Genomic DNA, 16,174 nt, shown 5'->3' on the forward strand with positions numbered 1-16,174 from the left:
AATAAATTCTAGAAACAGAATAAATCCTAGAAGCATATGTTCCCTGTCAAAAGAAAAAAAAAAAAAAGAAATCCTACTTTCTAAATATGAAATATAATTAAAAACCTAATTAAAAACCTACTACACATAACAAAGGCTGCCTTTTACCCTCAAATTAGTGTCTCCACCTATTATGTGTACAAAGCTTTCAAAATGGGTTAAACATTTTATTCCTAACTCTGTACTATAAGAAGTGCCCCAGTTCAGGATCACTGACATGAGAAGAATTTATGAATTTATAATAGTAAGGAAACCCTAAATGTTGAAGGAGGTATAATAAACATTCTACAAAAAAAAAGAATCAATCTTACCTTTTCGATCTGTCTTAAAATCAACTAGGATAGGTTCCTTATTTCCTTCTTTGTTTTTTCCTAATCCTTCTCCTTCTTTCCAGCCCATTTTTCTCATCAAAACGGCTCCCATCCCTCCAGTTACTGGGGCTGCTCTTAAGAACTGATCCTATCCAAAGAGAGAAAGGTAAAAGATCCCCAGTTTATAGTTAGAATCTGACTACAGACTCAGTGTAACTTTGTAAAGAAAGCAAGCTTACTTGACTTCTAGATCTGTTACAGCAAGTAAACGCTTCTATACTTATATACATACTGTAGTGTGTATGTTCTAATTATTTTCACATAAACATAACAGTATTTTAAAAGTCAAATACGTCAAATGGCAGTTTTAAAACAGTGGCCCTTGTGCCCCCCTCCAAAAAAAAAAAAATAGAACACTCCTGTTTTCGTCCACTATTTAGGTTCACTGGTATCTCTTCTTAGCTTGCAAAATAAAAAGAAGGCAATGTTAAAACAGTCAATAATATTAATTGTCCCAGGTGTACCTAGTTAATGAATAAAGCCCAGCCATCATTTAGAAATAGTTTGAACACTGAAGAAGCATACTGTTATCCAAAGCTTTTTCCCCCATTCTACCATAAGTATAAATATTTTACTTAGAAAATCCCTATGAAGCAAAAAGATAGCACATACAATACCCTGTAATTAAACCAAACTGAATTTGAATTCTTTTAAAACCTAGCTTGATGTTAAAAGACTTTTAAAAAACTCCTTAAATGTTTACATACCTAGGCCTCGGTAGCAGCAGTGTTGTGAATAGTAGGGCTGGCACTGACCGGGGCAAGAAGACAGCTACAAGGATTTGGCCCTGAAACAAGTTTCCATACAGAGGGGTGAAAGTTCACAGGTTATTCTGTGAACAATCATCTCTCTTGTATCCAACCCACTGAACCATAATTTCCATCAAAGCAGCAAACCACTTAATGTCGTAAGATGCACAACACTATATACATTAGCATGGTCAACAGTCAATTGTTTCCACACATTAAGAAATAAGTGATGCCTCTTTTTAAAGGGCATCCATGTATATGTAACAAACGACTGAATTCTACTGTTGATTTTTATGGTCATTTTCTAAACATTTAAAATATAATCTCCAAATCATGTCTTGTTTCCCCTTGTTACCAAGTATTTTACATTTACATTCTCTAGCAAATGTAAGCAAAAGTCATTTAACTTATCAACAGAGGGAGTCAAAAATTTTGGTAGCTCTGGACACAGTATAATCATTTCCTCTACTGATAAGTTACTACTAAATTTTGGTTTTACACAGTAGTAAAACTGTATCCTTTTCCCCCCCCAGCTATTTAATTATAAGCTGGGGAGAAAACATGCCAATGGTATGTGACTAGACATTAAGTTCAACAAGGTGCTCTGATGGAAGGAGGCAGCTGTGGAGGTAAAAACATAGCCCTGGTTCAGTTCCTTATGTGGTGCAGGCCATGCAGTGTTGATGTACAGAGAGAAAAGTTAGCTTGATGCTTGGGTACCAACTGCCTTGTTTCTACACACCTAGAATGACTTTTACTTACTTTCAGGTTCATCCGCCCCTCTTTTCCAGGAAACACTCCTAAAAAAAAGGGCAACTGTGCAGAGTATAACACAAATCCCCAAATAACGCAGGTTTCTGTTTCTGTTCTCTATTATCTTCAAATGTTTCTTTACACCAGGGTGTATATACAGTTTAAACAAAAAGCTAATTAATGTAGTAAGACTACAATAGTAAACAATATTCATCAGGTCATGTCCAAATCATTTCAGAAAATAAAGGTTCTTTCAAATCAATAACCATTCGAATTTTTTCTTACTACTAAAACCCATTCCTTTTCATGTAAGAGTATACTGCAGCAAACAAAAAAAGAATATGGAGAATGCTGGCATTCCCTATAGTCCTTAACATTAAGAGGGTGTTGCCCTACAGGAAGGCAAGGAACACTGTATGAATGAACATTTGAAAAAGTTTTCTAAATGAACAAGTAGTTTGTGATATTTGACCACGAAGATGAATATTATAGTTGCCTAATGACTTTGTCCATGTTTTTGCTCATTTTTCTGAGTAAAATGTTCCTGCCTTAATTGATATTAGCAGCATGTATTTTTCAGCAACACACAAATAGAAGTTTCCTGAAAGCACTTTTCTGTAATTATTCAAAAATTTGGTGTGATAAATGAACACATCTTTATCTTGTGGTAACTTAACAAATATGATCTGCATCTACATTTTAAATGATCTGCCAACTGTCTACAAGGACTAGCAGTCAAAAAGAAAAAGGAAAGCTTATGAGGAACCCAATTTAATCATTTTTAAAAGTTATGTGATGTTTAGAAGTCTTCAGCAATATATATGTATCAGAACTTCAATGTACAAATGAAGACCAGCACTTTGCAACGGAATCACATTCTTAAGTTTCTACCTAGTAATGTACATGACTCTTTAATTATCATGTGCCTAAACACTCATAAAAGGTTCAAGTCTAACTTTCTGAAATATGGAGTATTCAGCTTCACTATCAGATAGTATTAAATTAAAATAAATTTATGTACATTTATAATTATTCCCAATGAAAGCCATTTTTCAAGCACTACATGAATCACTTTCATATTTTAAATACTGTAATTAATCCAAATTTCCTAATTTTCATCTTTTTTTCCAACACCAACCCCTAGTAAACTACGTTCATTTTTTAACCAATCTGACTATGTACTCACAGTATATCATACTTATTAGTGCAACTATTCTGCTGCTCCAAAAAAGGGGGGCAGGCAAAGTAAGGGTATGCTTTATATTAATTTGTTAATAAGATCACCAGAGATAATGCTATCAAAATTGAAAAAAGAAATGTTATGAGATTAAAAAGTCCAAAGCAACCAAAAATCTGATTTTTCAGAAAAAATCAGCTCATTCACTGGCACTCAGCAGTTCTCTATTACCCATGACATTACATCGATCACCACCCCGCGAGGCAGTTAAGAAGGCACTTGGAAACTGAAATTCCAAGTAATTACTTGCCACGATCACAACAGGAGTCAGGAGTACAGCGCCATTAAGAAACCTTCCCAATCCGTTAGACCAGGCAGCCTCCCTGTTTCAGCACTGCTATGCTGCCAGTACTCCTGAAACAAAGTTCCCCATCACCCATCCAACCAAGCCACATCCCTTCGCCAGAACCCATTTCTTCAGAAAGCCCTTGGTAACCACCTAAGACTCCCCCAACAATGAGGCAGCCGTAGGTGGAGTTCACATGTTTCACTGCAGGAGCACCTACATCTTCACAGCACGAGGCGTCCGTCCTCTCCCTTGCATTTACGTCTTACATTTCCTGTTTTTTCACGGAATCAGTAGTTCTCAAACTGAACCTGTGGATCACCAGAGGCCACCAGGGCCTAAATGGTGGTCCACAGATAAGTCTTCTCCACCCCCATCCCAGCCAATTTCGCCACCCTTCAGCACCACCCACCCCACACTTCAGCCATCCTCCCCCATCCTTCTAGTCCCCTGGCAAGACCACCACATGCAGCGCTGACAAGGGGGGCTCCCAACCACTTGCTGTAACCAAGAGCTGATAACCACATGGACCTGGGGCTGGAGGTCACAACAGGAGTGAGGACTAGGGGCCAAGGGCGCTTACAGGAGGGACGGGCACTAAGGAAAGGGGAAAGAAGGGCAAAGGAATCAAGGAATGGAAAACCAAGTGGCAGAAGGTTCTTGGGGGCAGTGATTCACCAAAAATGAACCTGTAATAAAGTATCCCATGATGAGAAAAAATCTGAGAACTACTGCTTTGAAATCATAAGATCAGTTGTCCAACAGGAACCGTAGAATATTCTGAACAGCCGCTGAGATACACTGTTAGCATTCAAAACACAGTTTAAAAACCACCCCCACAAAATCCAGGAGCAGTAGGATATAAACTGAGTGGCTCTTGAGCCGTATTTATACATTAGCCATTGTCTCAGGGATCAATCCATCTTCATTGTCCATCCTGGAGTATATACACATAGCAAATTTACTCATGAACTTTAGTTAAATTCACTGGCTTCTTTATGCATTTTTAATAAAACATTTTCTTAAAATTTTTAACTTTGTACATGGACACTTTTATATGTGCATATGTTGTGTACCTTTTTAATCCAGGCTTGGGCACCAGTATTGGCCAACTGTTCTTGTGTCAAAACCTGTACTCCTGTACTTCCTGTGAACTGGCCGGGAATAGAGTTCAGCTGAGCCCAGGCATCAATCTGAAGAAAAAAGGCCTCAATTAAGTAAAATTACTTCTCTCATTAAAATGCCACTGGTATTAATTCTCTAAATGAAATGGTTTATTTGGCTCCCACAAAGACTAAATAACAGACTTAAATATTTAACTTTAAAAAATATATATACTGAATTTACTGTATCTTTAAAACTGTTTTCTTAAACATTCCAAAGCAGTTCAGTAACCGTTCAGTGGATCCCATTAATAATAACAAATTTAAAATATATATCTAACAACTGAAAAGCATGGCTGTGATACTTATTCTTCAAAATATCACACAGATACATGAATATATACAGAAAATTGTTCACATGGTAAAGGATCCTGCTCTCCTTACATATCTCATAAATGCATAATAAATGTTGATAGCCTCAATTTTTAATTACTTTCTCTTAAGTGTTATAAATCAATCAATTCAAGATACATGCTTAAAACATAATATAGGAAACCGGTCATTCAAACACTGTAATGGTTAAAGGATTAGTTGTCGTTCATTCAGAGTATATTTACTGAACACCTGCAACTGTCAGGCAATATTTTCTATTTGTCTGAACATGTACTTCCTGTCTCCATATGTTTACCATAGAAAGAGGATGTATGGAGCAGCTGTCCACTGTTAAAAACCCAGACTGGATTCAGACTGTCTAGGTTCGGATCCCAGTTCCCCTACTAATGTTGTGACCTTGGGCCTCACTTAGCCACTCTTTCTAAATGCAAACTCACAAGGCTGTTATGGGTACTTAGCTAATATTTTTATGTATTTGATTACAAACTCTATGAGGGCAGGTAATTTTTTCTATTTTTATTCTCTCAAATAGTTCCTGCCCCGTAGTATATGACATTTACTGAATAATCAAGCCCCAAATCACTTTCACTTAAACAAAGCTTGCTAGATAAATGATTTTCAAAGACCTACATGTCAACAGCATGCCACAGTTTACTTATGTCACAACCCTCTAGTTAGTGAAATATCATTTAGACATTAAAACCACTACATACCCGTTCCTGAGCACGATTTAACATGCTCATAGCTTCAAGGTCAAATGCATTCTCGCTGAGTCTTTTCTGAGCAAGTGCCCGTTCACTCATTGCTGTAGAGATGTCCACAGGCTAAGAAAGAAAACATAGATAATTATCTCAAATAACCAAAGACTCCCTAAATTATGAAAACTGCTCACATCTTTTGTTGCTTCATGTCAAAAACCAGTTTTATATAAAATTCTGTATATACAAATATATAAAAATGTGTATATATATAATTTTGTAAAGCAGGGAGAAGACTCTAAAAGGTAAAATAACGTTGGAAAATAGACACGGATTGTTTAAGGTAAGTTACAAAGTATCAGGCAGCAGATAAACTCAATCCAAAATCCAACTGCTTTCTTTTTTTCTACTACATCAAACTACAATCATAGAAAGTTTCATGAAAAACTTAAAAATCTCTCGCCTTCTCTAACAAAATAATCATTGGAGTTTCATTTTATCCTGCTTCTCAGCACAGCCCTCAGAGGCAATAAGCAAGGTTCTTAAATAAGCAAGCAGAAAACCACTGCCATGTCAAAGACCGTTCCTTTACTGATGTCTGCATGTTTTCACATACTTGTGGTGGTTCATCAAGTCTGATACAAAGAACTCAGCTTCTTCAAAGAATATATTCATTATGTATGGTTTTCCATTCATTAGTATGTGCACTGATGATGGGAGTTAAGACTGTCTCTGTGGGGTGCACAAGTATCAGGCCGGAGCACTTAAAGTATGTCTGAAATGCCTTAGGTTCGCCTCTTGAGTGCTCAGGTTCTACCTGTAAAAGCTGATGCTAAGCAGATGCGACTTAACTTTTTCATAATATCCAGGAAAACTTCAAGGATTATCTTTAGACCAAATATCCTATTTACCAAATTTGTGGAAGGCTCAACCATAGGAGGAAAAAAAAATATCAAGTATTTGATGCTGTTTAGTTCTAACATTATTAAGAGCTCAAGATGACTTGTGTCAACTCACCAATTCTTAATACTTGTTTTTCCTCTAACACTACTAAACCCATTAATATTTTCTAGTATCTCATCCAAGAAAATTCATTTTTGGAGAATGGTTATCTGACATGGGAGGATTTTCCTAAATTCATATAAAAAGAATAACTAGTAGCAACTGCATGGACGTGACAAATATGAGGAAGTCAGTTAAAATAAACTAACAGATAAGTTTTTTTAAAAAGCGAAACTAAGGCAACCTGTAATTTGACTATATAGTTAAATATGAAATACTTCTTTTAAAGACCTATATAATTAAGAGTCAGTGACTATTAGAGAATAATTCTATCTCATGCATAAGGATTACTAATCTTCCTTTTTCCTATCTTCACTATTCTTAGTTATCTTGCTGAGTCACCTAGTATCATTCCTTTAGCATAAGTAAAATTTTCTTCCACAAGGTACCAAAAAGTACAGGTTTCTATATATCTGCCATCTTTAAATGAAAGCAGAATTAAACTGAATTCATTCTGTAATCAGACTGCTCACAGATCTCATTAATAAAAGATCCTAATTTCTTAATTAACTTAGTAAATTATCCACACTAACTGGAACATTTCTGGGGATATACAGGTAAAGGCAGACTGAAACACTAAAAAACTCAGCACGTCTACTTTTCAATTCTATTACAACTGTGATCACCTGCTGTGACTTTTTAAGTGGGAATCTAGATTACTTTAGATCAGAATCACATTATTTTTTGGCCTTAGATATTTCATAAACCTGTCAGGTAAGATGTAGGTATTTCATAAACCTGTCAGGTAAGATGATGAAGTAATTTTTGGAGGCCCATTAAATATGTGTGAAATACTATTCTTTAACTTTGCCAGAATTACTGTGGGTTTCATACTCGTCCACAAATCTAAGCATTAGGGTGTTTAGGTATAAATAATAGGTTTTTATTCTAAAAAGTTGAAATTCAGAGATACTATGGAAAACGTACCTACCCACCACCAAGCCAAGCTCTGATCCCACAATTTCTAACTGTAAATTAGCCATAAAAATGTAGTTAAGATGGCTCTGAAAATTCCAACTTTTCTAAAATAAAATTACTTCTTCCCAACTGAAAGCAAATTAACATACCTATCTGTGACTTCATCCTTCTGAAGACACTTTATATCTTCATACTTTTTTCTCTTTTAACCTTTATTAAGCAAGCAGGTAACCTAAATACCTCATCATTTATCCTCAGGATGAAACTTCATTCAAATCTCAGTATTTTATGTTAAATTCACATCTCACTCTGAAAGGAACTTTTATTTATTTAAATAGTTATTTATTTAATATAACAACATTGAGATTTAATATAAATTTAGATAAAATTACAACTAGTTTTTTTCCTAAGGTAATACAACTTCATTTATTCTTCAACAGGCTTATCAAGTAAGCTGTAAGTTCGTGTCAAAACTTTATTAACAAATAGTAATTTGACTATTAATTTCATATTCATACTTTTTAATGTGAAGAAACATACCCAAAATAGGATCAATCAGGATTATCTTAATCTCTAAAGAATCCTCAAGAGTTTATATCAAAAAGCATATATCCAAGTTGCCAGGATAACTCAGGATATAAATAAAAAACCAACTATAATTCTCAAAACATTAATATTCAAAGATTAGACCAAAGTTCTGAATCAGTATTAAAAGACTCATAAAACATCACAGCTACCCTTTAGAACAGCACTGTCCAACAGAACTTTTACAGTGAAAGCTAATGAGCACTTGAAATGTGCCTAGTGCAATTAAAGAACTGATTTCTCAGTGGCTCAGTGACTGCTGTATTGGACTGCATAGGATTTGTATGTGTATACATAAAGCATATAACTATTGGAGAAGGAAAATGGCAACCCACTGCTGTCTTCTTGCCTGGGAAGTTCCACGGACAGAGAAGCCTGGCAATGTGCAGTCCATTGGGTCGTTAAGAATCATACACAACTATACCACTGCTACCAGACTATAATACATAGCAGAGTTTGAGTCTTAATGTTGCTCAAAAACAGTCAAGTGTGAAAGGTACCAAAATGATGCTAAAAGTTTTAGAATGCTAAAAAGTCGGGGGGTGGCGGGAATTATCTTAAACCCTGCAGAACACTATTATCAAGCTATCATCAACAAAGCAAATTTATTTTCACTAGTACACAATAGACCTTCCATGTAATGTGTAGTAATATTCTAGGCGTCATGATGGGGGGAAATGTTTTATTTCCTTCTCCCTAGGGCTTGTTCTAAAAGGTGAAATCCACATAAAAAGAGTATCCTGAATTATTATTCCAGTTCACACATCTATAAAAACCTGTCCAAGTTATTTCATCCCTCTACTTCAGCAACACAACAGATTACTGTTTCTGTAACCTAAAATGTTGTCAGGACTAGTAACACACTAATATAACTGACACTGTAATGTGCATTTCACAACCTTATTACCTGTGCATCTTCATCTTCCTTATTTTAAAAATCCTTCTAAGTCAATTTACCTTCCCCCTGTGTTAACCCAACTGTTTACATAAATAAAACAATTATCTTAAATAATTCTTAAAAAGTCAGTGAAAGGCTATTAAAGAACTAATGAGAATTATTAAAAGGTGGTCATTCAGGTAAGGAAAAAATAGTACCTGTAAAAGGCAAATTACTTTCTACATAAGAAACTGCAGGTATCTCCAATTAAAAGATGATATAAAATGAAATTTTTAAGTAAAGAGAGTTAAAGAAAAAGCACCTAGCCTGCATACAAAACATGATTTAAAATATTTAGCAAAAATTAATAAAATACAAAGTAAATAACAACTATATAAACAAAAGCCACACTAAATACAGAATGCCTCAGGAGTTATGTGGCTTGGTTTTAAAAACTCATTTATGAATCTTTTTATTATTTCACATAAAATTCTCTAGTGTAATTTTTATTACATTTAAATGAATTACAGTAATTGGAGGATTAGATAAACCATTAAATGGTAGAGAAATTCCACATTAATAACCTGGGAGACTCTAAAGAATGAATGAATAAAAAAGCTGTATGTAATATTCTCGCACTGCCAAGACCTATGTGTTTCATTTTCAATTAAAATTTTCATTTTACCACAAGAACTCAGTTTTCTTAAACCTCAAAAATACAGAGTTCCTAACCATAAGGGAATTTTAGGGGACATGAAGGGGAAACTTTATGCCCGAGACTACATTTATATCCTCTACCCAGTAAGGCTTTGCTATCTTTATTACCGAGAATTAATGCCCCCAAAGGACAAGTTTTAAAATGTTTTCCAACACTTTTGGTTTCATTGTTTATAAATCAAAATTCACACAAATATGATCAAGGTTCTGCAGTCACTCTTTACTGAGGATGATGCTGGTTGGCTTCTGGGTAGGAAGACGATGCTATGGCAGCAGAGCCCACAGTGTGATGAGTTGGTATTTCCATAAGATATAGAGTTATGTTGATCCATCCACGTCTATCCACTCTCACTTATGTCAAAGAGCACTCATGTGCACAACTGGTAGGATTAAGGATCATATAGCAAAGCTGAGATCAAATCTGTGATCTTTGCCTGAATGTTTTATGCTCAAAACTAAAGAATCACAAATTCCAATTTTATTAAAATGAAAAAATAACAGAAAAATTCAAAGCACTATTCAATTAAAATATTGACCATTTAAAAAGAACTTTCTTTTCTATATAAAATCTTTATTTCAACCCCTGACAGGGAATCAAGACTCAATGCTCCCATAAAATGTCACCAATAGTATTCTACAAACATTTAGAATATAGAACATTAATCTTACTAATATATTTGTAAGATACAGCTAAATAACTAGAACTAAACATTTCATACAGTGAACACTTCCTTTAGATGTTCAATGTTACTTCTAGGTAAAAGTACACAGACCTAAAAACAAAAGCAAACTGCTGTCCCTTCATAAAATTTGGGGATTGTTTTACTTGAAATTAAAGTTAACACATATTTTTTAGTCTAACTGTCTAAGAAACTAGCTTAGAGTTCTGATAGCAATAGCTGTATATAATATCCCCCACAGGAGAAATCTGCTTCATGAACAGAACTTTTGTCTCCTGCTTTAATAAAAGGCTCCTTTTACTTATTTTATAAAATCTTAATACCCACCTACTCCCCTCTCCCAGATGTCTTTGGAGTTAATTCCCCCAACTTTTCATTCAAATTTGACAACCACTATTGATGACAGACAACGTAAGGCACCACAGTTTCAGTGTTAAGACTGAAAACGGCTAAATACGGTAATATATATACACACGCACACATTTATATATACTCTTAATCAAGAAGAACCGTAATCACCAGGATTCACTAAGCATCTTCCCCATGTTCCACTGAAGTTAAATAGTTATAGTCACTTATCTTCCCAGGAAAATCTTTTGGAATTATGCAATATTTATAGGGCTTTACCACGTTGGAAAATTTTTTTCACATAAATGTCTCGTTTTTTTCTAACTCTGTTAAATGCTTAATGTTTAAGAAATTACTAAAAGCATGTGTATTAGAATTTCTAAGTCAGTCAGTTCAGCCCTCTTACCATGGTTTATACTCAGCTATTACTAGATTCAAGTCAGTTATAAATGTCAGTTAACCTTTCCCTCTTGAGATGTGCAGTAAGTAGCCTGATTTGCGAATCAGCAACTGAACTACTCAACTGGCTTCACTAAAAATTGTCCAAATAAGCTGTCTCTCCTTCACTGGTGATGGCGTACCTTGCTTCAGTTGTTGAACCTCATGTAAGTATCAACAGTGACTGTAAGTTGCACTGGCTAATTATGTCCAGTGTCACTGCACAGACTGTGCTCTTTTCCAAATGCCACAGGTCAAAAACAAAACAAAAAAAAACAATGTCTCTTGTGAAGAGCTCAGGGGAAAAAAATACTACCAAAGTTTCTGATTTGGGTTCTGTTCACTTTTAACTTTATAAACAGAATTTGTTTATTTGTATTATCAGAGGTGTTTATTGGATGATGATGATATGGTCAATAAGGGGAACCTGTAGGTGAAGAGTACAGGTCTCTCTGGATCCACATATCCCAAAATGGCAAGGACAGGAACTGGGGAAGAATCCCTACACTGTACGGGCATCAGATATCTAGTCTAGTCCTTGGACAAAATGTCTGGGTTTTGGAAACCAAGGGCAAGAGGTGATGACTAGTCTATTGTATCATTTAAAACTCCCACCCCCCTAGTAAGTCTCCACCCTCCCAGATCCCCCAAGCGTGATTTTGCACAACAAGTTAAATAAAAGTAAACTGTTTATTAAAAGATACAGCAAAGGTACAGATACAGAGATACATACAAAGATACAGATATATATATATATATTTACATATATATACAGTCTCGCTGTTTTCATGTGCACTATATTTAGCAGCACATTATTTAATCAGGCGGCATTTTAATGGGGCTGTTTTGACACTTGGCATTATTACTGCGTCATTTTGACAAGATACAACTATAGCCTCCTGGAAATTTCAAGGTGTGAATTCCACTTCTCCAACTTTTAATAGTAGCAAAAAGGGGAAGGAGAAGGGAAATGAAGTACCAAGGCTGAGCATTAGGTTAAACACAAGAATTCAAAAAGGCCAAGGTAGCACACAGAAGGGGAAAATGATTAAAATTAAAGGCTATCTGACAAACAACCCAGAGAAATATAGTAAGAAACCATTATTTAAAGGGCAACAGGCTATGTATCCGAGATGCTCACATCAGCCTACAGGGACCTTTTCCAATCCAGTTCTTGTGTTGAACCTGAGGATCTGCCTCTCTCTGCTCAAATCCCTCCACCCAATAAATTTGCTACCACCAAAATCTAGAGCTATAGAGCCTTGAAGCAAAACGGGAAGCTAAATAGTTGTACCTTGGGCTACCTTCCCACAAGTGCAAGGAGGGCCCAATGTTGGGTAGGGATGTGATAACACTGTTCTCTGCAATTCGATGCTTTTCACTTTGTGGCTTGGTTCCACAAAGTGAATTGCATCGAGTTACTGTCAAATGAGAAGCTGCGGGTTGTTTCATCTGTCGTCTAACCCGGCCCTGCCGTTTAACCCGGCCCTAAGAAGAGTGAAACAGAATCCAAATCAGATATAAAATAACAATAAAATGCAGGTTCAGGTATATAAAAAGAAAAATACATAATAGTCCTCTTACTTACCTCAGAGGGCAAATTGCTGCTGAAAACATTATCATCATCTTTGTTTTCTTCACCGTTTTTCTCTACAGGGACCCACTCTCCATAAACACTATCTGCTTCTTTTTTCCGATGTTGCGATCCAGATGATACAGGGAATTCTTTTGTTAATGTTACCTGGCTTTTTGGTGGAGTTGGCTTTGCTGCAGCAATCTAAAAACATAATGTTTTTCTTAATTCAAGAATGTTTTTCTTAATTCAAAATTCAATAGATTTTCAACATAATCGGAAAATGACTATTTCTCACAGTATTTAACCTAAATTCAAAACTAAATATTATTTCAGTTTTACTTAAATAGTTCTACAAGTTGTGCTGTTTTACCAGTTCAAAAACATTAATACTCACATTCAGATTGAAAAAAATGGGTTTGGGTTCACTGAGTTTAAAGGGATGATGATAAAAAGGAGGTTCTTCTTCCTCTTCATCCGAAACATGCGGCTTATTCACTATTACATCATCATCTTCTTTACTCTGTGCAATCTGTTTGCATTTCTTAAAAAGTAAAAACAAACAAAAGATAAATCTTACACTTTATGTAGAATAACACATAATTTCTTAAATTCAAAACCACATAAAATTTATAGCTGGGTAACTTAGCTCACTACTTATTTAAACACACTCTAGCTGGTCAGTCAGTTAACAACATTTATTGAGCACCTACTATGTGCAGAGCACTGTACTGGGCACTGTCCAGGGAATACAAAAAAATAAAAGACATGGTCCCTGCTCTCAAGGAGCTTACAATCTAGTTCAAAAGACGGAATACATACACATGAGATAATTGAGGAACGCTTTTACAGAGCAACACAGTTTAACAAGTGCAAACTGATATAATACAAACTGAGTACATAAGTGCTCAAAGAACAAAAGCTTAAGAGAGAACAGAATCAGGCAGAATCTGATAATCAAGGAATATTCCTTGAAAGTTCTAAGCCAGATTTTCATAGTTAAGAAAAAGGATTAGCAGGGAAAGGAAAAGAAAGTCACTCTATAGTCAGGTAGTGGTAAAGAGGTGAGAAAAAACTTATTAAAAGGGATAAGAGGGCTGAAGATGAGGCTAAAATATATAGGGAATCACTAAGTGTTCATAAGGTTTTGGATAAGGAGCTTGGATTTGATAAGCAAGCAATAGAAGTCTTCACTAGGTCCTTAAACATAAAAAAAAAAAAAGTTGTTATTCATATTGTAATAAATCTAAGGAAAGAGATTAAGAAACTATGCAATCCCCAAATGTATGGCTAAACAAAATTTGAAACACTTGCAACTGGGCTAGATAATAGCATGTCTTTCCATAAATGTTTTATAGGTTGAGTGTCTAAAGGAACAGAACTCAAGGATGGAATATAAGGCATGATGGAGAGGGTGCAATGATGAGGTCTGACACATAAAGCAAAGTCAATTCCTCCTTGAGAAGCAAAGGAACAGACTCCCATTACCTGGCTTTATAAAAAGGTCAGAGTAAATTTGGGTGGACTTGTCTCTATACAAGCAGTAGAATTTATCATATCCCTTATCAATTGAAAATATTTTAATCAGATAAAAAGCTCATTTAGCCAAAAACACAGAGTATACCAAGCTTGTAACCAAGGGGAACAGAATATATTGACAGTGGCAGGCTGGCATAAGGCTAGCCAATAACAAGTTTCAATATCTGAAACAGTGTGGTATTTCTGGATCCTAGCAGCAATATTTCAGCGTCCTCCAAAAAAAAAAAAAAAAACCAAACAAATTTTAATAAAGCCATAAGACAAAAAAAAAGCCTCAATTGAAAAGATCAAATTCTTAAAAACAAAAATAATTGTGTTTAAAATATATATGTTACTGCCAAAACCCGAACCGCAGGAAGAACTGATAATGGCCGGCCATTATCACCAATGGCTGGTACCAAACAGCCAAAACCCGAAATGTTGATGCGAAAGAAGTTCCTTTCAGGCAATGGCCAGCTATTCTCATTAATTTCCAAGCTCCGGTGGCAAAAGATCATTTCTGAAGATTGTCTGTGTCTTTGCGTATATGCAGTACACTCGTGGCGATCAGTGAACACGTCGTGAATGGAAACGAAACTGTAGGCGAGCTTCTGCGTGTTGCTCACTCAACACCTCCTCCATTCAAACGAACCGTCCCACTCCTCAGTCAGTTTGGCTTCTAAAACTGGAAAGCAAAAGTAATGGGAAGTAACTTAGCTAGCGGAGCTTAGCCATCCCGGATAATGGCCTGCTAAACAGAGCTTCTGCCGCTGCCACGTCTGTATTTCGGGTTTTGGCCACTCGGTGCCAGCCATTATCAGTTCAGCCCACAATTCAGGTTTTTGGCACGCTCCAGAGTCAACATCACTGGAGTAATCCATTTAAGAATGAAAACAAATTCTGTCTAGCTTACCTCAGTTAGTTCTTCTATAGTAGCTCCTCCTGACTTTTTAGCAACTTTCTCTTCTATTGTAGGTGGGGGTGCAGGCTTTAGGTTTGGTGGTAAAGGAACACCAGCCTTAGCACACATGGCAGCTGCATTAGCTTTGGCTATTTCAAGTAACTGAGCCTTATCTGCAAGAGGAAAAATACAAAAAGCAGTTTTCCTGAAAGGCTATACATTTTATATTATCTAATGTTTTACATGCTAAAAAAATTAAAGGCATCAATTTTCTGCCCAAACTTACAGCTGTGATGAAATCATTCTTTGGCTCAAAGATTTAAAGAAATAAAGAAAATGCCCCATATTTAAAAGTGAATTAAGTCCGTATTTAGCTTCCCACTCAAACACTATACAAAATAGCTAAACTACACAACTACAATAATCATCCTGCTATACATGCTAACTCCCACACCTGCCAAAGCCTACTTTATTTTCCAAAACTAGGGTGCCCCTTAAATTACTCTCCTTCTAAATCTCTTAATAACATTCTAAATCACTCTTTGAGCCCAATTTCAAAACTGCCACCATTTCAAAGTAACAAGTCTTAAGTCAGAATTTAACATTCCTCTCCATTGTGCTCCCGAAGTACCTAATCTGTACCAGTATTTACAGCAATCATCACATTCTGCTCTTAGGCAGTTTCACTACTTGGTAAAACAGACATACATGCATTTTATCTGTATCTCTTGTACTAGCTGGTAATCTTTATGTTTTTTAATAAAAAAAGCACTCAAAAACCATCTGTTAAACTGAATCATTCTCCCCTAAGGTTCTGTCTAGGACTTTTTCTTTAGACTAGTCTGACCTGGAAATGTCCAATCTACTGGGATAATGACAAATTATCCATTAACAGTAGTCATACATTATCCATCAAATTTTAGTCACC

General features: G+C 35.6%; 1 protein-coding gene across 5 annotated transcripts in view; it reads right to left on the reverse strand.

The window, feature by feature from the left end:
- The window catches only part of SON (SON DNA binding protein), a 30,846-nt gene that overhangs the window by 3,346 nt on the left and 11,326 nt on the right, over positions 1-16,174 (reverse strand). For 2 of the 5 annotated variants that reach the window (XM_010862269.1, XM_010862271.1), the window contains exons 4-9: positions 15,259-15,419; positions 13,225-13,371; positions 12,843-13,031; positions 5,645-5,755; positions 4,512-4,628; positions 351-498 (exon numbers count right to left, since the gene is read on the reverse strand). In XM_010862269.1, coding sequence (XP_010860571.1) covers positions 351-498; positions 4,512-4,628; positions 5,645-5,755; positions 12,843-13,031; positions 13,225-13,371; positions 15,259-15,419 — 873 coding nt within the window. Of the gene's footprint in view, positions 1-350; positions 499-1,117; positions 1,198-4,511; positions 4,629-5,644; positions 5,756-11,928; positions 12,743-12,842; positions 13,032-13,224; positions 13,372-13,510; positions 15,031-15,258; positions 15,420-16,174 lie in introns of those variants that run through there. The other 3 variants (XR_827244.1, XM_010862272.1, XM_010862273.1) reach the window with 3 other exon arrangements.

The sequence above is a fragment of the Bison bison genome, unplaced genomic scaffold (genome assembly GCF_000754665.1).
Source record: "Bison bison bison isolate TAMUID 2011002044 unplaced genomic scaffold, Bison_UMD1.0 scf7180017864481, whole genome shotgun sequence".
Classification (NCBI taxonomy): domain Eukaryota; kingdom Metazoa; phylum Chordata; class Mammalia; order Artiodactyla; family Bovidae; genus Bison; species Bison bison.